Genomic DNA, 27,576 nt, shown 5'->3' on the forward strand with positions numbered 1-27,576 from the left:
ATGTTGTTAAAATTTAAAAGATTCCAGGCTTCATGCAAGAAATTTATCAAATTTATCAAATGAACTCAAAAATTTTAAGTGAGATAGATTTTGTTTAACTATACTCATGAATGTTTGAAATGAATTGTTTTTTCATGGCACTAAATTGTAGTAGTTAGGGCTATATATATGGATTGTGGATATCGGCCTTGATACCTTAGTGGTTAGAGCACCTGACTAGTAATTCAGGGGTGATTAAACTGGGTATTAGAAACTTACTGAGTACATTCACTTATGCAGTAATGAATATTTGTCCCACTCCCGCATGTAAACAAATTGTTTCACGCCTTACTATGTACGAGACTTCTCCAAAGGGAAGTAACCCGGACATATCTCGAAAACAGCATATTATCATATTTGGTGCTGTTGACCACCCTGCACTGCAGGTTGTTCTGCAAGAAGCAAAAAGAATATGGGTTGTGTGTCTTCGAGGGTGAAGACAAATTAAAGCCTAAAAGGAGGGGGGAATGTAGTAGTTATGGGTAGGGCTATATGGACTGTGGAAATTGGCCTGGATAGCTCAGTGGTTAGAGCACCTTACTAAGTAATTCAGGGGTCCCAGATTTCGATTTCCAGTCCAGCCCAAAAGTTTTCTCTTTTCCAGAACATATACGTGCACTGATGGCAAGAGTACTCGAAATATCAAAGCAACATCCTATTGTAACAGTGTGAGCACCAGATTTACATAGACAGTGCCAACTGATAAACTTGATAAACTTGTAATTATGGATTCACTATGAAATTCAAATTGGGCAATTTTTGCCAATTCAAAACAATTTGTTATCTGCAGTCTTAATTGTCCCTCTGTGAGCATTCAGCTTAATTTCTTTGCCCACCTTCTTTACTGTAACACTTGTATAAAAAAAAAAAATATATATATATATATATATATATATTGTTTTTGATGAAATCCCACATCTTTATCAAGAGAGGTACATATTACATAACCAAATATCACATACTACACACTACAAAAAAATGACAAATATTAATAATTATCTACATTGTTAACAAGAATGATACATTTTTCTCAGTTCATTATATCTGTATCATTCTTGTTAACAGTGGATTATTAACATTTGTTTATGTAAATGTATGTCTCTTGATAAAGACGCGGGTTGTGTCGAAAATTTGATGACAGCATTTAAAAACTACATTGACCTTGTACTGTAGATCATGGAAACAAACATACCCCAGTTATCAAGGCTATTTAAATTAGCTTATCATGTCTAATGGGGATGAATAGTTCAGTACAAACAGATGGATTAAAAATGCCTGAAATCTTACACAGTAAGACTTGTTATCAAACTGCAAGGATCTGTTTGAATCAGGTTTCTTTTTAATCAGGTCCCTGTCTCCATGTTTCCAGATTTTGTATTGTTTGCTATCATTCACTGCTAATTACAGTCGCTAAATACAGACGACTATATTGAGATGATTTGTAGTCCATTAACAATGCATGAGGAAAGCTCATGGAAAATCTGCAGCTTCTCTCCTTTTCTCCAGTGAAGACTACTTTTCATGACTTTCAGCTGATTAATGTCATTCTACAGTTGTGTTATATGATGTAGCAAGTGGACCAGACTTGTTCAGGATCATAGCAGAATTAAAGCATTGACTTAGTAATAGACAATGTTAAACAAATAATGAATATAGGAATATAAAAAATAGCCATGATGTTAGTTACCTATGAAATGTAAAATGTTAACCTTTGAATTTTACAGACACATTAACAATGAACTTTGAATAACTTTAATAACTCAAGGTTGCAAATGAAATAATATGAGATATATCAAAACTTATGTAATTTTAATTTAACTTCAAACCAAATGATTATTCTAAGTTCAAATATTAGGCTTCTTACAATGTAGTATGAACCACACAAAACATAAATTATCTTACATTTTGAGATGTATGGACATATACAGATATATAGAAATAAGTACAATATATATACCTGCATTTAAACAAGATGCATATATAATTGTCAAATCTTGTTGTTCAGTTCAAATTTTGCAATCTTAAAAAGCATGCAAATAGTTATTTCAAATCATTTACAGATATGCATCTGTTAATTAGAATAGTATATTATAATATGTATTATATAATTCCGGTAATATCCGAGTGAGTTGAGATCTGGGGAAGGAAATAGCAACTTTGTAAAACCACACAAAGTAATAGTAGATAAGAATATTTCCTTGTGAATCCCAGTAAGAATGATCAGGATCATGTTTGAATCTTCAGTTGACTAATACTATAATACTATAATAGCAAAGAGAATAATTTTGAACTGTAGAAAAAAAGCAAGGTGACTGTCAACTTTTGTGACATCATTCATTGACTTGAATCAGTCAAGGATCACATAATGCATCATAATAGCCGACATGTTAAGGAGGTGTGCTACACCAGAGAAATTTGCCGTAGATGAAAAGTGGAAGATATGTACAACAATATTTTGAAGTTGAAAATTTTCAAATTTACTTTATTTTGTCAAAAAATACGGTTTTAGTGGAAGGTAATCTGAAAAAAATTGAAAACCCCTGCTGGACTCGAACCTCCGACCTACAGGTTAGCAGTCGGTATTCTAACCTACTGAGCTACTCGGCTAGGTATTGAAATCGAAAAGGAAAAGTCAAATATTGCTGATATCGATTTTTGCATCCATGTTTTTAAAGGAAGTCAGCCATTATGACGATGTAGAGTACTACCTTAATAGTTCATTCAACTTTAGCAAGCAAAGTGTAGGAATTCACTAGACTGTCTGCATGCACCGGTAAGGAAACATTGCACAATGGGAATATTTTCAAAATATTTGCACAACTTTTATTTACTTGGGTGCTTTCTTTAAATTGGATTACATGTCTGCACAATTCTGTGCTTGAAGATTCTCAATAGACTGTTTGTCTAAGGTGAATTTGCCACTATGTTGTTGACCAAATGAAATCCTGGATATTTCCCTGCATGGAAATCAAACTCATACTTGTGTAAGTCCATCCATCTGTACGAGTCCTGGTTGGGGGTTAACTTCCACTGGATTCACTTGATGAAATTTAAAACTCATCACTCTTGTTGTTCAAGTATAAGCATGCTTTCATTATTAAGGAGAGATTCAGTATTTGATGGAATTGAAATAATTGCATTACAGACAATTTGAAATTTGACATATCCATTGATTGATCAGGATGCTAAAACATTTTAATATGTTAGGTCTCATTGAATGGATAGAAGCTAAGTCGGGGACATATCTTCATTAATATACTAGATAGAACTGGATGTCAACAGATATGAGAATAGTTTTTAAAAAAATATTCTGGAATAATTGATCTTTGTTAAGATGGTGCATCTGTTGTTATTTTATAAATTGATTGATCCCATCATGACTTGGGAAGCCTTTGAAGTTTGAAGCAATACTGCAATGTTTATCTAAAATTTAAAGACAAAAAAGGTGCAATTTTAAGATTGTCTGTCTGATTAAGTTGTGACTTTAATTCAATACTAGCAGCAGGTTTGAGTGTAATGTGTTTGATTAAATTTTATTATTTTGAAACACTCACTGTCAATTTGTAAGTCATAAAAATTAATTCAGCAATGTACAAATATGTACATGTATTAAATGGTTTACTTGATTTAATGTTTGAAGATGTATTGGTTGATTATAGGACCCTGCATTGAAAATGCAGAACCCTTCTCAGAATCGCATTGTCCATCTGTTTGTCCATCACAACTTTTTGTGTGACTGGGTGTAGCTTGAAAGTTTGGGTAGCTTGACAGTTTAAAATTTTCAACAAAAGAAATAATCATTAAAGAGAAGACATACATAGAATTTTTGGTCATGGGGTCAATGGTCAAGGTTACAAAAGACCTTCTCATTAAGTTTACTATATGCTTAGAACTTTCATGTTTTATGCAAAGACAGTTATTCCTGCATTTGAACCTGGAAATGCAGATTTGAAAAAAGAACATGATCTCTCCTCTTGTCTTATTACAAACATTAATTAGTGAGTTTTCAATGGGATTGGAGATATTATTAAATGGAATGGGACTCCAGAGAGTCTTAAATGCTGAATTTATCTTGGTAACATACAGTAAAGCACAAGATTATATCTTGGACAGATGACAACGGTCAGATAGCAATAAATGAGATCAATACTGGACAGGTGTGAGATACAGAACTGTGAAGAGAGCATCAGACATCTGTGTGTGATCACATATTGTTAGGTAACATTGATTTTGTCATAGAATTATAGTAGGATATGTTAAGGACTGTTTTGATACTTTTTGTGTGTGGAGAAAGTGTACCAAAGAATGACGTCAATGAAATGTACCAAAGAATGACGATAAAAATGTTTATTACCTAAGAATGACGATATTTATTACCTAATGTATACTTGAATGAGGGTACACACCTGCTGTAAATTTCTCTGAAGCTGAAATTACATAATTCCAGCTCTTCTGTGTTTTATGATAGAAATATTAACACAGTGTGTGTCTCAATGTACTACTGCGTACTTGTACAAAGTTTAGAAATATTGTAAACAGATTGAGGGCTAGTGTTATATTAACTTATGTTTCCTGGACAGTTTGATCCCGGATTTACTCAGAAAAGGGGAAAAGCTACACTTAACTTACAAGTTTAGAATTACACATATACAAACACTGGACAGCTTGAAATTGACAAAAATGTAGAAATGGCAATGAAGTGTTTAATCAGTCAATATAATTAAAATTATATCCTTCACGCTCCCATACTTTGATGTCACTCTGACATATCAAAATACAGGAGCTTGAAGGATTTTAATTAGATTGTTTAATTCTGTTTACATCTGCACAGTCAGCTATCTTCTTGTAATGTGTTATGTAATCACTAATGCTTTATGTTACTGAGGAATCAGACTTTCCTTTCAGAACCATGATTGTGACACTGGAAGGCCTTCAGCGATTTTTCTGGGTGACTGTTGCGTTGCCATCATTTCCTATCTTCTGTTGTTACTTGTTGATGATTCTGATCCTGGCTCCAATATGGCAGCGGAAAACTTCTCCAGTACAAATCCGTCCAGTAAGATCATTTAAAAGTATCATATTCATTTGCTTAATTGGAGGGAATGCTAATTTAGATAGTCAGCATAGAATATAAAGGAATACTCTCATTACTGGTTAACAGGGAAAGCTTTCTTTCTCTCTCTTTCTCTCTCTCTCTCTCCAATACAATGACACACCACATATGTGATCTCCATTTACTGAATTGCATGATTCATTATATGATTGCAGATTCTTATTCTTCACAACTTTGCCTGCAGTTTGGTCAGTATCATTGCCTTTATTGGCTTTCTGAATGGAATTCTCCAAAGTGAATCCACATTCCAAAAGGGTGACTCGGAGATACTAAAGCCAATCTATCGCTTATACTGGCTCACTAAGCTGCTGGAGCTTCTTGACACTGTGTTCATGATTGTACGGCACAAGCGACGTCAGATCAGCTTCCTGCACGTCTACCACCACAGCTCGATCCTCCTGCTCAGTGATGTATCATACCACTCCTATCCATGGCCAGCAATTGCTCTTTACCTCATGAACAATTCCTTTGTTCATATTGTATTGTACACATATTATGGTCTCTCAGCTCTTTTCCCAGAGAGATCTTTCCCATGGAAAAGACATATAACAGAATTGCAGATATTCCAGTTTTTTATAGGATTTGTGCATTCTACCATTGGTTATTTGTACCATGGATTCTGTATATATGGCATTTTGTATGGAATCACTATGACAGTCCTTTTCTCAAATTTTTATTATAAAGCTTATCTTGCCCCAAAGAAGTTGAAAGCATCGTAATTTTTAAATGGGGAATTTTAGGATTTTTTTCCATAAAATTTTCTTGAATTTAAGCTAATGTAGGTTGAGGCTTTGGTCCAATTTTCATTATGCATGGTACTTTTATTATGCCCCCCTTTGAAAAAGAGGGGGCATATTGTTTTGCACCTGTCGGTCGGTCGGTCTGTCGGTCGGTCTGTAGACCATGTGTTGTCCGCTCAATATCTTGAGAACCATTCACTTGATGATAATGATATTTCATATGTGGGTTAGTTATGAGTAGAAGAGGATCCCTATCGTTTTTCAGGTCAAAAGGTCAAAGGTCAAGGGTCAATCTACTCTCGACATTGGAATATAATGTCCGCTCAATATCTTGAGAACCCTTTGTTTGAAAGACATCAAACTTGGCACACTGGTACATCCTAAGGAGTAGATGACCCCTATTGATTTTGAGGTCATATGGTCAAAGGTCAAGGGTCAAACTGGGCATAGGAATATACTGACCATTCAATATCTAGAGAACCCTTTGCTTGACAGACATCAAACTTGGTATGCCAGTACATCTTCAGAAGAAGATGACCCCCATCGATTTTGAGGTCACATGGTCAAAGGTCAAGGGTCAAACTGGACATAGGAATATACTGTCCGTTAAATATATCGAGAACCCTTTGCTTGACAGACATCAAACTTGATACACTGGTACATCTTCAAGAGAAGATGACCCCTATTGATTTTGAGGTCACATGGTCAAAGGTCAAGGGTCAAACTTGACATGTGAATATACTGTCTGCTCAGTATCTTGAGAACCCTTTTCTTGACAGACATCAAACTTGGTACACTGATACGACTTCAGGAGAAGACGACCACTATTGATTTTGAGGTCACATGGTCAAAGGTCAAGGGTCACACTAGACAGGAATATACTGTCCGTTCAATATTTTGAGAACCCTTCGCTTGACAGACATCAAACTTGGTACACTGGTACATCTTCAAGAGAAAATTACCCCTATTTATTTTGAGGTCACATGTTTAAAGGTCAAGGGTCAAACTGGACATAGGAATATACTGTCCGTTCAATATCTTGAGAACCCTTTGCTTGACAGACATCAAACGTGGTACACTGGTACGTCTTCAGGAGAAGATGACTACTAATTATTTTAAGGTCACATGGTCAAAGGTCAAGGGTCAAACTGGACATTGGAATATACTGTCTGCTCCATATCTTGAGAACCGTTCAATATCTTGAGAACCCTTTGCTTGACAGACATCAAACGTGGTACACTGGTACGTCTTCAGGAGAAGACGACCCCTATTGATTTTCAAATCACATGGTCAAAGGTCAAGGGTCAAACTGGACATTGGAATATACTGTCTGCTCCATATCTTGAGAACCTTTTGCTTGACAGACATGAAACTTGGTACACTGGTACATCGTCAAAAGAAGATGACACCTATTGATTTTGAGGTCGCGTGGTCAAAGGTCAAGGGTTAAACTGTACATAGGAATATACTGTCCGCTCAATATCTTGAGAACCCTTTGCTTGACAGACATCAAACTTGGTACACTGGTACATCTTCAGGAGAAGATGACTACTAATTATTTTAAGGTCACATGGTCAAAAGTCAAGGGTCAAATTGGACATAGGAATATACTGTCCGTTCAATATCTTGAGAACCCTTTGCTTGACAGACATCAAACTTGGCACACTGGTACATCTTCAGGAGTTGATGACCCCTATTGAGTTTTAGGTCACATGGTCAATCCACTCTTGACATAGGAAGATATTGTCTGCTCAATATTTTGAATTGATGATACTTACTCTCAATTAAATGATGTGTGTGTGTAGAACCCTTTTCAATTTTACACCATGGGGGGCATATGTGTTTTACAAACATCTCTTGTTTTGATTTCAATTTTGAGTTTACTATTCCACATAAAAAAGAATTCCTACAGATCAATGTTCATTTAGCATTGACTGATTTTCTTTTTGTAATTGACTTCAACATTCCATAGTTGTCAATGAATCACACAAACTAGCTAAGGCTGTTCCTTGTTTAACATCCATTGAAAGTTATTCCATATTATGATATTGACTACAGTTTTTAGAATTACCACTATATTACTTGTGAAGGATAGAAAATAGTCTTCTATAGATGTTGTGCTCACTCAGTTTTTACATCATCATGACTGTAACTCATCTTAGCAACAACTTTGTCGGTTTTTCAATGTGATGCTATTCAAATATATATTATGTCCAGGGAAAAGAAGTGTCATTACATGTACAAGCATTTCTTTTTTATGTCCAACCCACCCTTAATGTGTTTTTCCAAAATTGTTGTGATTTTTCCTCAGCTTTTACCTTATAATTGAATCGATATTTGTGATATTGGTACTGAAAGTTTATGAAATTCTTGATTAGTATGGCTCATAAGTGGGAGGATTTATCTGATTTGTACTATAGTGCTGCAGATTTTTAGCATGAAAGTTTGTCAGTATTTTTAAAACTGTAGATACTGGTGTTAATCATATATGCAAATATTTGCTGTCAGTGTGAAAAAAAGGTATGTGTAATTTTTATGATTTTGAAATTTGCAGATTTTGTATAACTCATTGTATGGATTGTTAGAACATAATTTTATGCAATTGATTTCATATTTGATTTCATGTGGTTGAAGGAATATTGCATTATTTTCAAAAGAATTAGTTACTTGCAGATATACAGTGCTATATACCAACATCTTGTGCATTTGTGCCTTAGGTACATGAGCATGTTATTGTCTCGTACATTTTGTATATATAATTTTACAGTTAAAATCAACTAGGCATATTAGTATCCTATGTAGCAAAGATATATTTCCCCGTAACTAATAGTTCAGTAAGATTATGAAAGGAGTATGTAGGACATATAACTCATGTATGCATCATCCCCAGCAGCTTTCAATTTACACTATTGACAAATCATACCCTTGCAACAAGGCTTTATGTAATATTTACATTCACTGCATGACATTCTGCTTAATTTCTAGCGAAATCCATTGCTTGCCATTTGCAACTATAAAGATACAGTACATCTTGTTTAAATCTAGTCGGATCCAGTTTTTAGTGCCTTCTGTTAGTGTGTGAATATACACATTCCATGAACTCTGTGGATTATTTTGCAGTATTGTTGAAATTGTCAGAAATTATGTTTTCTGGCTTAGTTTTACCTTTTATTTGAATTTAGATTAATGGATAACGCTTACCTACATTATACGATGGTTTATTTTATGAGTTTAGAGTTTGTCCTTTTAGAACTATTTCCTTTTACCATATCGTTCAAATTTGGAAATCATTACAAAATATGGAGACAAGTCAAAGTCAGGTGATTTTCAGTTGTTACGTTTGAATAACTTACAGGTCAATAATATCTAATTTTATGTATTTGAACGTATTTATACAGTAAAGTATGAATAATAGAATGCCTTTCTGTGGTGCGATAAACTGGAGATTAAGGTCACAAACATGCAGGAAAAATTCCCATAACCCACTAACACAGGTTATGCATTTTTTCTGCAGTGTTTGTAACCTTCATATCCTGTTTAACAAACAAAATTACAATGTCATAATGACATCACTAGGTAAAACATAGTTCCATGATAAAAAAAGATAGAAATAGCTACAAAATAAATATATATAAAATATATGTATATACTCAATTTGATATGTATCTTGTCAAATTTACATCATGGTATTTCAACTATACAGGTTTGATTTGTTTGAAGGACATGTAGAAAGGATTTCCATATAGATTATTTAAAGTTGCAATGAATACATTTAGGAAGATGAACTTTACAAGTAAGGCATCAGTAAATTGGTTTATTTCATGGGTATTGTTGAAAAAAATATTTCATTCCTGTAAAATGGTATTGATAACTAAATCTCTAAACCTTGTTGTTTGAAAAAAAGATTCTATTGATAATTATACAGCATATTGATATTAGCTATGAAGAGCTGCTTGTACTTGTCGACTCCTATACAAGCCATGTAAGAAATAGAAATGTATTGATGATGAAAACAATCAAATTTACTGATATTAAACATTTCTTTTATTGTTTACATTGATATACACATATATATCATGTAATCTTTTTTAAAGTGTTTACATCCCCACGGCCACCACTCACACACACTTCAATAAACTCGTAAACGATACTCATCATTGTACAAATGTAGTTCGTCTTATACCCCAACAGAGCACAGTATTTTTCATCATATTTCAGTGCAGTAGATCAGGAATTGTGATTATGGTTGTGGGATTTTTAATTTATTTGTTTTGTTTTTTTATTAACAGTCATCATTATCATGATAGATTGATACTCAGATTTGAGAGTATTGCGATAACTCCACCTATATGTTTGTTGACCTTGATGCGAGACGTGTGAACTTCTTAATCTAGGTGATATACTTGCCATGAATATGAAATAAATTCCCTCATGATATTTTAAATAAAGCAGCAATACTTTGTGCCATATGCAGTATGTTTGAGACAGATGACAATGACCTGTAATTTGATCGAGTGAGTCCAACCTCCAGATCACTCGTTAGACTAGCCTGTTCAAATTGTACTTTTTGAGGCAATCTATGTCAATATTATTTTGATAAGCAAATTAGGTCGAGAGGAATAAAAATTGATGTTTATAAGATTACATGTTTTAGATCTTGTTTTCCTTGAAAAATGAAATAGAAAATACTGATACATATAAGTGCTTATGAAGTGATTGAAAAATAACATTATTAAGAGAATTTTTTTTACCATGATAGTGCATTTCTCAGAAATTATTTTGTGTTTTATCAAGTCATTTTAAAAAGTTTTAGAAAACAATTTTCAATTTATGATTCCGTTCTAAAAGTAGTTTTGTTTTCATATTAATGTGTTATCTATTTATCATCTTTGTGCCAGATGGTGCATACAGTGGTTCTAAATAGTACATGTAACTTACATGTATCTAAAAAGCATGATTTGTTACACATTTAGATGTCAGAGTCAATATCTAAGAAATTGTTCTGCAATATTAAAATTTTGTTATTCTGAATTCTTCATATTAACATAAGATATAACAAGTATACTTGATTAATTATGCAATATATTCATATTATCAATATCAATATATGCATGCATTCCATTCTTATTGTGAAATCCATTATTTAACAATTTACTTGGTATATACATGTAAGACTTTTAGAATTGATAAAACATGTTTCTTCATAGAATTATTCTTGCAACTGTGATCATGCAACCCAGTGCAATTAGTAACCAGATGGCTCAGCTGGTAAAGCACAGGACTAGAAATTTTCTCCATTGGATGTCTTCATGGTCTATTGCATTTGCCCCCTTAAAATTCCCATTGCATTCTGTTAAGTTTAAAATGAAATAAAAACCATATCAATTTTTCTTTACTGGTTATTGGTAATGTCATGTATATATGCTTTATAATACATGTATATACGGTATGATGTATTTTTATGTATATAGATTTTATATACCTGTTTGTGAAATTTGGTAGAAGTTGGTTTGATTAAACAATGCATGAATAAATAAATGGTAATGGAGAAGAGAGAAAATTTAGGAATGAATTGAAAATATAATTTGACATATCAATTAGCAAAAGGAAATATGGAAATATTTTATTTTTTAAAAATTCCTTGGTTTATAATTCGGTAGTGGAATGTGGTGCATAATCATTTCTGTTAAATTAAATGATTTTTTTAAAGAATTTACTGGAAAGAAATTTTTAAGAGTACATGTATATTATTTGATTTTATACATGCAGTATGCAATTAATCACGTTTGTATTTGAAATATTTATATATGCATGTTTTAAAAAAAATGACATATCATTAAAGTGCAGATGTATTGTTTGGTAAAGAAAAATAAAACTGTATTTGGATGTTTTGAGTTGATTTTAAGCTTGTTACATGCAATAGGAAGACATTGCCACTGACAAGAAGCTCATATCTTGTTATTTACTAATACATCTCTTCCAAAGATTTTCTACAAGAGGGCATTTTCATGTAATTTTGAAGTATGAAATTCAAAAGGAAGATCTTTTATCGGTGTGTCTATCCATTGAAATTAAAAATCTCCTATAGGATTAAATGTGATAGGTTACAGGTGAATTAAGATATACAATGAATAAAGCATTTTATTTAGAAAGAGAAAAAAAGATTAGAAATAACCAATAGTTGAAATGAATATTGTAAGATTTATAACCAGTGATGGAATAAATGAACACCTGGGGATTAGTTTAGATCGAAGCATAGCCGGATAAAATCACGTCCGGAAAAAATTATGCTTTTGAATCCGGTTTCTTTTTTACTGCAACCGCAGTTGCAACACGTAATAGCCTACTGTACTTCAACAAGCCGGTCTCATCTCACATCTAACACAATGGCCAGCACCGCTTCACCACACTGGGAAGTTGTCGGGAAAGGAAAGAAGAGCAAAATACCCACACCTGTTAGTCGTGGCGAGAGGAAGAAAATCGCCGAGGGGATGCCGAAAGTTGAACATTACAGTAAGTCAATCAACAAGTGTCAACGTCACCATTGTTATGTGAACATCTGGATTGAATCATGTTGTGCAATCGAAATCATATGAGAGAGTATGAAGATTAGCTTTATTAGTATATTTTACTTAACTAAACTGACAGGATAATCCTGCTGAATTAGTAGTTACTAAATCTATTTCATGACATAAGTCTTAGACTTGTATGCCATCTTTGCTTTGGGAGCGTTCAGAGTATACCCAATGTACTAGATAGAATGTTCTATCGTTAAAATGATAATGTCCTACGGACCCGATTTAATGATAGAATGCGTCCTATATACCTGCAATGTAGCAAAATGAAAATTGCACACAGTGCATGTTTCGGTAAAATTATGTAACACATCACTCATATGCATTTGGAAAGTTATCTTAACGACCCACTTGGGCCGTTCTTATTTGCAAATTAGGTAAGCGTTCGTTTTTGGAAAACAGCATGCAGCAGGGTGTTCCGATGGCAGTTTCCGGTAAAATGGCAGTCAGTTCGAATCGAGAAAAGTGACATTTCAAAGTGTTGAGTTTACAATATTATTATACGATTTTTTACAGTGTTAAGGACTTACAAATTACCAATGAGGTTAGTTGTATATAAATTTAACTTTAAATGTACGCGTTTATTCTTTGATAAGTTTAAAATCGTTTTGGAGCGATTCCGCAATTTTCTGCTACATTACGGGTATATGGGAGGTATTCTAACTGTGGTGAGGACCTGTCCCGAGACACAGTTAGATTATTCTAACTACCAATGTACCATCACCGATTATTTAAGTCGTTGGTACCATTGTATCCCTGTGTACTCTGAACGCGTTTGGGTTATAAGTATTGAGAAATAATAAATTCATCAATGGTATACCACTGGCTGATTAGTTGGCATGAAATGTCAAACATCGATACATTCATATAAATTAATCTAGGGCCTATGTGTATAATTTTTTTTTTAGCAAGATGTGTTTAGAAATATGTTTTTAAGTACTGTAAATTACCTTCTCCTGCAGATTATTTTCTCCATCTTCACCAGCCAAGAGTTTTCGGTCCATAAATGGAGAGCGGAGTAGGCTGAAAACTCTTGGCTATGGAAGATGTATTTTCTCTTGCAAAACATGGATAGGTAATTGGACAAAATGGTTAGAGTGAGCGATTACTATATAATATGCATTTGATGTTTATAAAACCCATTTCCGTATGTCTGTCCAGAGACATGATTGATTTAGCAACCTGTCTGAAATTGTCTTCAGTTGATGTCTATGGAGATTGAAGAGGAAAGCTGTACGTGATACAAAATCTGTTCCTTTCAGTGTGAACGCAATTCCCACTATTTTTGATTATGTCATAAATAAAATTTCCAACACTAACAGAGCTCTAGGTTGTCTGCAGAAATGTTTACCATTGGTAAATCTTATTGGCAAACATTGGTACCTGACTGTCGTACCAATGGTAAAAAATTCTGCTGATGACCAGTAACTTTTGTCAACCAACAGTAGTACTCCGAATGCACTTGTCTTGCAGCTGTCTTGTTTGGAAGTACAGCATTGAGTGCAGTCAGAGAAACATCTTCATATTTTTGCATGAGATATGCATATTTATTAGTTTTGATGGTGTTGCATATTGTTATCAATATTACAGCCCCTGCTTTAAAGGAATCCAGCACTCTGTTCAATGTTTTTCTGGAGAAAGAAAAGAAACAGCAACAGGCCAATGCACAAGCCAAAGCAGAGGCAAAAGACTCGAGCAAGACCAATGGTTTTACTAATGCAGGGAAAAAACCCGTTCAGCAAAAGAAGAAACCGCAGAAAATAGAACCAGAGAAACTGAGGCCGAGTAGTGACTTCTTGGAAGCTGTAGCAGAGGTACTCGAATACAGCTTACTGTCATCACTGCCAAAGTTATTATTACTTTGAGTCTTGATTGTTGTCCTTACATATGAAACTTAGACCCATTTGTATAGATATGAACCTATAAGACTACATATAAAGGAGAATACACCATTTCAGTAAAAATCACTATAAATATGCATCATCGTTTTTCCAGTAAGAAAATCACACACACACATAAAAGCTGAACACACATTCCTAGGGACAGAGATGATTGTTCATATTGTTCTAACTTTCCAAAGGATACAATAGAAATTAGTAAAACTGAAAATTTAAAATCATTTTATTGTAAACTGTAGATAAAGAAGGATGATTTAGAGGCTGCCTTGATGGTTACAAAAAGTAGTTTTCCTGGAAATATTGAGGTTTGGTTGAAAGACTTAGCCTCATTGTTGAATATCAAACTTGAACAATGTCCTGAGCCGGATCCATTCTTGAAAAATAAAGCTAAGGGTAAGTATATATTATTTGTCATTAACTCTGGAATACATGTGAAATATTGAAACTGAATCATATAACTCTGTAGTGAAATTGAAATACAGTAAAATATCTGTATCTCGAATACCCCGCTTGAGTCGAAGTCGACCGCTGGTCCCGGCCGTGTTCCCTCTATAAATGATTTAAAAAACTTCGGATATTTCGAACACGGTAATCTCGAATACCCCGCTTATGTCGAAGAATTTTCAAGGTCCCATGCCCTAAATTCACCTGGTTTATCTCGAATCGCAGTCAATTTTCCGCTCTGCTTACCATACCTGGTGTCGTTAGGTCCCACATTCACGCCCGCGGCTTCACCAATTGACTGCTAATCCACGCTCGCCTTTTTCGAGTAGACCCAGGTCGCAATAATTGGTTCAACTGCTGGGGTAATTAGTGAGGCCTTCCCACATTACGGATTAAGTCCACCGCCATTTATGAACTAACACGCCCGATTCCAGGGATGGTATTTTGAATGATACACGCTATATCATTAACATGTGGTTTAGATAAACGAACGAAATTGTCGAAGTACGCTTGAAAAAAAAGTAATGCCCATAATTACGAAAACGCATTTGATAATACACGCTTCATCATTACATTAAAAAAAATATTCAAGATCGAATTTGGATATATCGAACCCCTGGATATCTCGAAGTTTTTTCGAAGTCCCTCGGACTTCGAGATAGAGATATTTTACTGTATATCCATTGTGAGAACTTAAAAGTGTAATTGCATCTCACAGTGATTGTAGTTACTTCCTTTTCTTCTTTTTTTTTTGCTTCATACAGTAGTTTTAATGATTTACATGTAAAAGAGTTTGAAGTTATTTTTCTAAATTATCGATATTTTCAACTAACACAGATTTTCCTATGTGTCATTTGAGCAACAAATGTCAGGATGTTGTTAAATCTGTGATTAGAGAAGCATCAGCTGAAACTTTAGAGCACCTGCTATATCACAGCATTACAACCATGCTATCAGAAATGAACAAAGGTATGTTCCTTTCATATATTATCATTGTATATCTTCCGCTTAATTAAAATGAAGTTTATTAAACATCAACCCAGCCATGTACTAGTGGGAAGTAGCTGATGTGAGACTGCTAGGTTTTTCCTCTTGAGTCCTATGCTTCACAGTTCTGTTCATAAATTCTGAGTCAAATTGTTATGACATTTAGATTTGTTTGTCATCAATATTTTAAACACAAACTTACAAGTACAGCATAATAAATTTCCTCGACACTGAGATTCTCTCTCTCTCAGTGTACATGGATTTTATGCCTGTAATATTCTGTGTATAGAATTGCATCACCACAAGCTGTGTTAGACGTACATTTAGTAGAACTTCGAATGGTAAAAGTGGGACAGAGTACCTCTTACAGTCAGTGGGGAGGACAAAAAGTGTGAAAAGCAGCTTCTGTTTATGATGTAAATGTAGGAAATAAGAAAGAAGATTGAATGGTTTTACAATCAATGTAGAAAACATCAATACGATGCCAATGTGCAAGTGACATCCTAATTACAGAGAGTATGAGTAACTTTTGTTACATGGTGTAATCATTATTTCTAATGTTTCACTGCTCCTTGTGTTTCAACCAAATTCAGGTGATTAAACTGCTAATGAGGAATCTATTATTACATTTACACATGTACTAGTGATAGCTATTTTTACCCTGCATGTAAACAAATTCTTTTATGTATTACCAAGTATAAGAATACTCTAAAAGGAAATAAATCAAATGTACATACATAGAAATATGTGTATTGAAGACAATGCACATGGGAACGGATTCAGAAAGGTTTTTTGAATGGAATTTTTTAAACCCTTAATATAGCTCAAAACCCTATTAACCCCCTCCCCCACCCCACCCATTTTCACTGGTGTACAATACCACAGAAAATCATTGCTAAGATATTTTTGGTAATTTTAGGTAATTCCAGCTATGGATATAGAATTTTCATTCAAATGTTGGTATATGTGAAGCCAAATATTGCATTGACCAAAACACAGCAGGTATGTTTTACAAATATTCTTTTTTGCACTTTAATGTACTTCCCACCTTATAACTTGTTGCTCATTATTAATTTTCTATCAGTGATTTAAGATTTTAAACATGTCAGATATAACCACTATTTATATTGATAAAAATTTCTTGGCGAACACATGCATATTCCTAAACAAATGCTGATTTCAAATTAGAAATAAAATTTTATCAACTTGCACATTGGAACTTTTTAAAACAAATCTTAGTAACTAATAACCTTGATCCAATACTTTCCAGTAAAATTAATTTTTACAGACAAAGTTAAGAATTTTACTAGCACATAACCTTAGTCAAACTTGGCTGGCAGGGGTAACAATTCTCAGGAGAATAGTTCTGCAGGATGTTTGTCTGTTTTTCAGTACTTGGAGTTGCTGACCACTCACCAGAACAAACTTCCCAGGTGTCTGTCCATTCTCTGGTGTCTGGGTGTGTGTGGTAACAAAGACTTCAGGAGTGGACTCAGAGGTGGGCAGTAGGAGAAATTATTTATCATATTCATTTCCTTGTCAGGGCTGTGCAATTCCCAACATCTGGGCCTACTGATTGTATGTAGGTCAGATGAGCAAAATTCAGTGCTGTGTTAGCCCTTTGGGATAGTAAATGTAAAGTAAAAGTAAATGCATTATTCATTGTACAACTATTAATATTACACTGACAGAGTTTATGCTTTAACTTTGTTGCCAAATCAAGATCTTCAATCTATTTTATCATACAGTTGAACTTCGGAAACTCGAACATTGATATCTCGAATACCATGGATATGTCGAAGTGAGTTGGAAGTCCCAATTACATTTTCTTTATGTATTTTAACCTCAGATATCTCAGTCTTTTATCAGCTCCATCGAGTTCAAGATAACATGGTTTGACTGTATATGTATTGTGCATTGATAGTCAGTTCAGTGACAAAAAGGAATGCCTTGGTGTTTTGAGGTGTCCATGTTTACCTTACTCTCAATTTTGAATTCTTTATAGGATTTATGAGAACATTCGCTGTTTGTTATCTTCACCCTTTTCTATTCACCTGAGAATTTGAAAGAGAAAACATTTGTTGGACATATCTGTGGATAACACCACATTATTGTTGTTGTACTTTGATGAAGAGAAAAAAATGTCTCATGCATTACAAGTACTGTAAAATGTATATATATATATCACGATATAGCAATATCTAAAGGTCACGGGAAAATTTATAACTCTCTTGAACTTTAAGGTTGTTCATATTCCATGTGGGAAGCAGGACAAGCCATATATTAATATTTAGGCTGAATCATTTACCATTTGACCAGAAGCAATCAACAAAGTGGTTAATGATACAAAAAATTATGAAACTGACAATTGTTTTCATATTTATATCAACTTAATTACATTTTTAGGCTTTGCTTTTAGTTATATTAGCCCCTGGGGTAGTAGCTAATCTTTTTTAATTGCACATCCCTGCATGTTCATTGTCAATGAACTTGGAGACATTCAACAGGTTAGAAAATTGATGAAACTGTATTTTGTGGGGATTCAATTTTCATGGGTATCCCATTACCACAAATTATTAGAATCTCAACAACATGGGTATTGCAAATAATACATCGATGCACAAAAATTATATCCCATAGATGTAGAATATTGACAATCTACAAATCCACAGTATGCATTTCTGTTCAGTATTGGACTGTAAGAACACAGAAAACTGACCGACACTTGTAACTGATCTTTGCAGCATCAGACTCAGTAAGATAAGTTGGTGTGAGAAAAATATCAGTAGAAATTACATGTATTTCAAACCAAATAAAATGACATGTAATTAAATCTGTTTCATCCAACACGCTCTTTGAGACAATGTTTGTATTGGATTAGACAGGGTGTCAGATTGCACAGTGTAAGAAAGGAGAGATTAAAAATTGGGTTAGGGATTCACAGTAGAATGGATTATACAGGTATCAGATTAGGCAGATTTAACTGTATATGATAATCAGGATGTTAACAGGGTGTCAAATTGCACAGTGAAAGAACATAGGGAAAAAGAAAATGGGAAATGAAAGTTAAGGTGGGAATTCACAGTAAAATGGGTTATACAGGTATGAGGTTAGACCAAATTGACTGTATATGATTATCAGAAAGTTGCATGGTGTGACTGATGATTGTATATTTTTTTCAGTTTGGATGGAAGTGATGATGCCCATGTTGAAAGTTAGACCAGTGGCTCCATATTGTGTGGAGTACCTTGAAGAGCTCTTCCGGTAAGCTCTCTATATTTTCTAACAAGAGTGAGAAGAACAGTACTGTACTCATTTATTACGTATGTAAATTTTGTAATTTATCCTTGGAATAAAAAAGATATTTTTACTTTTGGTATTCTCAAGCACTTTGTATTGAATGTTGGCAGCTTGTTTTAAGTAACTTTTCATCATTTGCCAACACTCTGATCCATATAAAAGGGCAAGTAGAATACTGTAGTATAAAGCTTTGTCTGGATCTTGTATTGGCTAGATCTCTAATTAGCTTGTAGGTTCTTAAAAACTGCTCTTGTCTGTGAAAGTCTATGCTGGATATCAGTCTCTATTTTGCTACTGAGAAAGGATTTTGTTTTTCACTCTTCTGTCATTTGTCTGTTTATAACTTTTTAAAAATTATGTCACACTTGTTAAAAGAATTTTGTACAGAAAGTTGGATATTTTTTATGCAACATGCAAGTACATTACATTGGAGACACATGTATATTTAGGAAATTATTTGAAATATAGTATTGTTTTGAACATTGAGTGTATGGTTGTTTTATTTGAAAACACTGACAGAATATAGTATTGTTTTGAACATTGAGTGTATGGTGGTTTTAGGACTCATACCGACATGAAGAAGCTGTCGGGAGAAATGTCGTTGAAAGAATATTTCTTCCTGGTTGACATGATCTTCAATGACCAGAATATGCCAAAAGATCTTGCCAAAAAGCTGCAGACTCTCTATCCAAAACTAAAGGTGGGTTACTGTTATTTTAATTGACCATAGTCTAGTGTGTGATTCATAGCGTCTTTGCTTGCAGAATTTTTCATTTTAGATTATTTTCATATGAATAAAATAAGATCATTCAAGTACAGTTTACATGTTATTGTGTTTTAGAAACAGACCACTCTCACTTGATTATTTTTTTATGTATAAGATAAAATCATTCAAGTACAGTTTACATGTTATTGTTTTAGAATTTAGAAAATTTACCAGAATATATTTCTATTATTAAATAATGCAGTTGTTGACTCTTTCAGAAAATAGCCTTGGCCAATGATAAGACACCTGGTCTGAGACAGGTGTTTCCATCTTACCTTACCAGAGTAACACCTGGAAGTGGTAGAACCATGAAATCAGAGGCAAGTTTTTAACAGAGGTTCCAAAGTATATATTCTTAGTGCAAATACAGTTCTGAGATTAATTCAGTGTTTTAATGGGCAATGTAAATACTCATTGACACACTAAGGATACATAAATGCAGATTGATGTGTAGATTGATGTTGTAACTGTTCTATTTCTTTATCGGAATATTTGATAAATACAACATTTTTAAATATCACTATGAGATATTTAATTATCTAGTCACATGTTGAAGATTCTTCTAAAGCCATTGTTAAATAGAAGCCATGTCTACCATTAGCACTGATAATGCATGCCACAAACTGAATTAAAGCTGTACAATCATCATGATGATTCATGTCTACCATTAGCACTGATAATGCATGTCACAAACTGAATTAAAGCTGTACAATCATCATGATGATTCATGTCTACCATTAGCACTGATAACTGAATTAAAGCTGTACAATCATCATGATGATTCATGTCTACCATTAGCACTGATAATGCATACCACAAACTGAATTAAAGCTGTACAATCATCATGATGATTCGAAAAATGTAAATTGATGTGTACATGAATTTAAACTATTTTCAGGTTTTGCCATGTTTAGTGGATTGCCTTGCAACTGACAAACAATGTTTTGCTGTGTGGTGTCAGATGTACACAAAACACTTGTCACAATCAAGGTTAGTAACTAATCTGCTTTGTAAGATATACTGTTGTTTCATCATTATTCATTGCACACCAGGTTTTATAGTTTTCATGGTTGACAAAGTGGAATCAAAGACATTCTTGGGTAAATAGCTAATATTTGGTAGGGTTTTACAAATCTACCCAATGACGTGCCTTGTTCAACACAAACTTGTAGTCTCATTCATTTTCATTGGTATCAATCTTGAAATAAGGAATTTGTTACACAGTGTGTTGCTGAATCATCTGGCACAGAATTGGAACAAGGTGGGCTCCAAGATTGACAAGAAGCTGTTCCAGAGTACACTGAGGTCGTTCTCCATTACAAATGAAGAATTGGCGACTCAGGGCAGGAACAGTAGCGAGGGGTATCAGGAGTGTGTGGCTGCGTGTAAGGTAAGAAATGGAAGGTGATGAGGTGAGAGGGATTGAGGAGTGTGTGGCTGCGTGTAAGGTAAGAAATGGAAGGTGATGAGGTGAGAAGGATTGAGGAGTGTGTGGCTGCGTGTAAGGTAAGAAATGGAAGGTGATGAGGTGAGAGGGATTGAGGAGTGTGTGGCTGCGTGTAAGGTAAGAAATGGAAGGTGATGAGGTGAGAAGGATTGAGGAGTGTGTGGCTGTGTGTAAGGTAAGAAATGGAAGGTGATGAGGTGAGAGGGATTGAGGAGTGTGTGGCTGCGTGTAAGGTAAGAAATGGAAGGTGATGAGGTGAGAGGGATTGAGGAGTGTGTGGCTGCGTGTAAGGTAAGAAATGGAAGGTGATGAGGTGAGAGGGATTGAGGAGTGTGTGGCTGCGTGTAAGGTAAGAAATGGAAGGTGATGAGGTGAGAGGGATTGAGGAGTGTGTGGCTGTGTGTAAGGTAAGAAATGGAAGGTGATGAGGTGAGAAGGATTGAGGAGTGTGTGGCTGCGTGTAAGGTAAGAAATGGAAGGTAATGAGGTGAGAGGGATTGACTATTTCATCATACAGAAACTAAATGAAATAAGGATAGGCTGTTTTTCATGTTTTATAAAGCTAGATGATGAAAAACATATTTTATGAATTTTCTTTGTTTATAATCATATCAATGGATTAGCAATGTTGTCTTTGTTGAACTCTTGATTCTACATCTTTTCTTCTTCTTTTTTTTTTCTGAGATAGAATGTTTCAAATGGTACTATTAATGTAAAAGATTTTGAAATATGAATCATTTTATCTAGGAATTGCTTCAAAAAATGGAACAGACACACTTCCCATGGTTTTGGATGGTTTTCCTCTTCTTGATCAGCACTCTGTCTGCAATTATTGCATATGACATTTACTCCAGCAAGACTTTGAAAGGTTGGTAAAATTCCTCTTTTTTTCTAAATAAGATTGTAAAGTGGGTTTTTTTTTTTGCATACATATTATGATGTTATCGCATTGATATTAAAATGCATTTGAATTTAGCTTCTAGAACAGTGAGATTCCTGGAGGACTATGGAATATTGGCTTTCACTGAGCAGGTGTGGAGTAGACTCACTCGCTATACATTAATTGCATTCAGGTTTGTAAATTTTAGTGTAGTCTAATAGGACATGTTTCAATTTGTTGAAAACAAATACATTTCACGGGACTCCATCCAGCTAGAGTGGTGTACCTCACCCACCCCACCTTGCAAACAAAGTTTTGGGCCACACTTGAATTGCCATCATTCTGATGACCTATTTTTCTGGAGATTTATTCTTTTGTCATTTATCTATTTTTCTCAAAAGTTTATGGAAATGTTAATCTATGCACCTGTATTGTTTTCAGATTGATTTATTAAGATTTTAAAAAAAATTTCAGCTATTTAAGATGCTTTTTTTTCATTTCTATATTTTTATTTGCCCTCTGGGTGCATCCTGGTCATATCCAAAGGTCATTTGGATAATGCCGGGTCATTTGAAGACGTTTAAAATTCATGTCTAATGTTAAAATATTTGATGCTCATTTGTGAGCAATATTCCTCCCATCCAAGGTCATTTATTACAGGAATGCAACCTTTTGTCTGCCCCATTACTCAATTTTGCAATTATTTTAAAGTTCATACAAATATAGCATTGAAATATGATGTATATGTGTAGCTTGATTGCCCCTTTCAGGAAATATTAGCCCTGGGGCCAGAATTAAAAAGGTGTTTGTTTGCCATCGCGCGACCGACCCAGTTTTAACCCCCCCGACTGGAAAGTTTTTAATGACATCATTTCGGCCATTTTTTATTTTTTTTCACTCGATTTTCCGACTTCTGTTTTTCTTTCAAGTTCCTATCCGCGTTTGGTTCATTTTCACAAGTCAACGGTTATTGATTCGTTACCTCGCACCATGCTCATGTCACTCACCATTCAAAACACGAGTTTGGGACAGGGGATGACGCAATTAGCTAAAATTAAATCATCCAATGAGATTCCTCGTGTAAGATGCAAGTTTGGAAAGAGCAAAAACAGAAAGTAAACAATGGTTTTCTTAACATCAAGAACATTGCGTGTTGTTTTTATTTTGTAACGAGGTAACTATTCAATAGCCCTTGACTTGTGAAGTTGCGTTTTGTTTTGTTTTTAGTTTTGTTCTTTGCGGCGTTTTGTAAATCGCCGCAATTTTAAGGGCTCAAATGATCGATTCGGCACGTGGTATACTGGTAGAATTTTATCTATCCGACGAGGCATCATTCGATAATTATCGACACAAACAACAACTGTGTCCGATGAAAATGTAAATGGGTACCCTGAATATTCGGAAATGCCCGCAATTTACCGAAATGCCCATAGGAATTAGTTTTCGAAATACCACCTAAAACTATCGAAATTCCCCTCTAATTATATACATTAATGCATATTAAGTTTATAAATCTTTTATGATAAAACGTTTTTAAATTTGTAAATTTAGGGAATTCAATTGTGTTCATTTCTCACATTCACGATGTTTCAAAGAAAGATAACTCTAGCAAAATTTATACATAACATAACATATTTTTATTTTCCAATCAAGGGGCAGCATGAGATTTTTCCCCCTATACAATATTTGTTTAAATTGCAAAATATATATTAATGTTGATTTAATTCAACTTACGCAATGTATATATAATGATTAAGAAATAATGGTTGAACACATTCTAAAATCCCGTGGGGATCCGGGTTAGAATAGGTCCTCAGTACCCCCTTGCTTGTCGTAAGAGGCGACTAAATGGGGCGGTCCTTCGGATGAGACCGCAAAAAACGAGGCCCCGTGTAGCAGCAGGTGTGGCACGGTAAAGATCCCTCCCTGCTCAATGGCCATAAGCGCCAAGCATAGGCCTAAATTTTGCAGCCCTTCACCGGCAATGGTGACGTCTCCATACGAGTGAAATATTCTCAAGAGGGACATAAAGCAATATTCAATCATTCTTCTAAATGAAAGAAAAATAACATGAGTTACCTTCCTTAGATTAACACAAATTCTAATAAAACAAGACTTTTTTTTTTGTTTTTTAAATTTATGTTATTTTTTCTTCAGAGACGGTATTTTACACATTGAATCAATCCCTAATCTTTCAATTTAACTTTTAAAAATTGATTCAAAGGGGAATTTCGTTAGTTTTAATGGGCATTTCAGTAATTCGAGGTACTGCGGAGCACGGATTTAATGTATCAGGAATCGTTTGACCAACATCATTGAACATGAAATTGTGTTGAGTTTATACGAATAATGTTTTAGAACAACAACAATGCTACCAAGTTTCAGTTGCATAATACATGCATGTTACATTGGCCATTGAGAGTAAAATCATGGCAACCAAGACTAGACAAATTTGAAAAAAAAACAATGGACATATTCAAGACCTGGAAAACAAACACCCACAAAACAAGTAACATATCAGAATAACAAAATGATATATGAGCCATACACAAACTACTCCTGTCCATGAAGTTAAAACTGCACTTTTTTGAGAGGTTTCTGACAGTTCTGCAAGTAATTCACTGTTATAGGGTTAATTCATCAAAAGAACACAAAATATAAAAACAGTTTTGATATGCAATATATTTTCAGCAAAAAAAAAAATCCCTACCGACCGACCCAATATTTTTTATGACCCTCGGGCTATGGCAAACCAACATTTTTTTAAATGTGGCCTGGACTAGTTAGACTTTTTTCCCTCATAACAGATTCTTACTGGTAGGGGTAAATTTAAATCAAACATAGTCAAACTAGTGCACTGATGATACTACTTGTTGTTTGCAGTTGGCTGAGAGTGAACATTCCTTTGTACGCCGAGAAAGCCATCAATACCATTTCTCCCTATGTTGCCCTGGGATGGTCTAAGATCACGTTTGGCATTCAGTATGTGTGGGAAGTTAGCACTCCTCATCGGGAGTGGCTGTACATCAAACTACTTCAATTAACAGATCAGGTAATTAGCCATGCAAGAAAAGTTGTCATGTCTGTTGGTAAAAGATCTCTGTGTGCTCATAAAACTGCAACATCTTGTATTCTGAAATAAATTTTTGGATAAAATTGTATTTCATATGTATACAGTGTGCAAGTAAAATTTACAAATGTTTTTCTAGTTAATACGGAGATCTAATGTGGCATGCAGTAAATGACAGTCATCTTTCTAAAATTATAACATATAATTGCATGCCTCCTTGCGGCTGTTAAGAACAATTTTATTGACAGTGGGGTCAGGTACCATAGTAGTATTGTCTCTTCTGATGACTCTCTCCTTTAAACAACAGCCCAGTTGTACCCAATATCCACATTTAGAACAACTTCCCTTGTAAAAAAAGAAATGTAAGGCCTCTTTTTCAGTTCTTTGGGTTCAAAGCGTCCACTAATACAAAACTTTTCTTCATGAGGTACTGACATGATGTTAAACTTGCTCCATTCAGCTTGTTTTTTTTTTTCCCCATTAAATGTTTGCTCTGTGATACAAGTACTTTAATTGTTCTGTAACATGGAAAACTGATATGACATTATAAAGATGAATGATTGAGAGCAGATTCATGAATATAAAAAAAATTAACATAATATTTTAGCAAGTTTAACTTGATGACAAAAGAGTCTGTCTTCTGTAAAGTGTAGCTCTCAGATTGCTCAGTATGCTGGCTATCTTGAACTTCTGGTCTCTCAGCATATATTTGTAACATCCTTTATGCATTAAAACTAAAAGGTAATACAACACCGCTGATAACAGTTGTTTAAAAAAAACTTTAGCTATCAATCTTAATTACTGGTATAGGGTTTTATTTTGACAATTTTGCAGATGTAAGATCTTATGCCATTAAATTTCATTTACTGTAATTGTTTTATTCCTCTTCTTACTCTTGTAAAGGGCCTTAGAGAAATTTGTTTTATATAAGGCCTATATAAAATTTATTATTTTATTTATGTCCGACATACACATGTGCACGTTCATTCTTCTACCATAATCTTCATACACCCCAAGCAGTACATCTTTTTCTAAAGCAGCACTCTCTTATTGTAGGTTTACTCGCTGTCTCCAGATCTGTGGTCCGATCTTAGCCATTATCTTTCATTATCCTGGGATTTCTTACGGGACAAAACATACCTCATATGGACCAGTATGGTCCAATTATTTTTAACATCCTGGAAATGGATTGAAACAGAAGTTTTATTGTAAGTACATGTATATATATATTTCAGTTTAGAGTTGACTGTAAATACAATCTTAATTCATATACATGTATTTTGAAACTTTAACAAACTAAGCATGTACCCTTTTCTCTTCACATAACCATTTTGTTTGGGTGTATGTACATCTATAAATGTTGATAATTTCAAAACAGTAGTACTTGATTAAATTTTGAAGTAGAAGACAACTCATACTGTTTTGTTATTTATTTTTCAGAGGTCAATATACTCCAGATGTTCTGCAACAGTTTTTTCGGACTGCAATATCTTTTGTTCAAAGTTCAACAATTTCTTTTACACAATGGTGCTCAAATTTATTTCAAACTTCACAAGGGAAATAACTCTGTCTCTGGAAGGAAAACACTGAGAATCTCAGGATACGCATAGCTTTTACAGAGCATATAGTATAAACAAAATTTATTGAAATTGATACATGTAGAAGACCTTTGTGGTATTGTGATAATATCCTAATGCTATAATTAAAAAGTTGTTTGTTTGCCCTTGCCCAGCCAAGAAATATTTCTCTGATGCAGAAATTTTTTCATGCTGTTTTTATCACAATTTGAATTTCCTAATTAAATCTCAAATTATCTAGAGATACATGTCACATTTTCATCAATAAACAAGTTGTGTTTGCTATTACCTAGCCACCTAGAATTTTTATATAGAATCATCAGAGGGCAAACAAAGATATTTTAAAAGTGGCCTTAGATTTGAACTCTACATGTTTGAGCTTGGTTGTATGCTTATGAATAATTAATATTAAACCCACCCTAACATTATTTAAGTTTCACCAAATGTCTCATTCTTAAGAATAAAAGAGAAATATTTTTTTTGTATTACAGTACACTGTTGATTTAGTTAAATATTAGTCATGAAAGAGCAAAGAAGAATAAAATTGTTATTCTACTGTGATCTTTTGTTGTGTAATTATTCCGTCACAGTAGGAAGGCTTGGGAGAGTAGAGTGTAAATCTCCATACATAAACATGTTGGGTCATCAGTCACTTAGGTGCACGTCAGTTGTTGTCTATAGTGTGCTAATGTTTTGAACATTTTCAGTCTTTTGTCAAAAATTATGTGGCCATGGTAAAC

At 34.1% G+C, this 27,576-nt stretch overlaps 1 protein-coding gene across 1 annotated transcript; it reads left to right on the top strand.

Annotated features, from left to right (window-relative positions):
• Nucleotides 1–4,968: 4,968 nt before the first annotated feature.
• On the top strand, nucleotides 4,969–27,397 carry LOC125669944 (transmembrane protein 214-like). Its single transcript, XM_048904810.2, has 17 exons — nucleotides 4,969–5,095; nucleotides 11,100–12,405; nucleotides 14,058–14,281; nucleotides 14,605–14,758; nucleotides 15,647–15,778; nucleotides 16,716–16,798; nucleotides 17,189–17,294; nucleotides 18,979–19,060; nucleotides 19,658–19,796; nucleotides 20,081–20,182; nucleotides 20,761–20,852; nucleotides 21,087–21,252; nucleotides 22,057–22,177; nucleotides 22,286–22,382; nucleotides 25,073–25,241; nucleotides 26,316–26,467; nucleotides 26,700–27,397. The coding sequence occupies exons 2-17, from the start codon at nucleotides 12,180–12,182 to the stop codon at nucleotides 26,821–26,823; spliced, it is 2,169 nt and encodes a 722-aa protein (XP_048760767.2). The 5' UTR covers nucleotides 4,969–5,095; nucleotides 11,100–12,179; the 3' UTR covers nucleotides 26,824–27,397.
• The last annotated feature ends 179 nt before the right edge of the window (nucleotides 27,398–27,576 follow it).

The sequence above is a fragment of the Ostrea edulis genome, chromosome 4 (assembly GCF_947568905.1).
Source record: "Ostrea edulis chromosome 4, xbOstEdul1.1, whole genome shotgun sequence".
Lineage (NCBI taxonomy): Eukaryota > Metazoa > Mollusca > Bivalvia > Ostreida > Ostreidae > Ostrea > Ostrea edulis.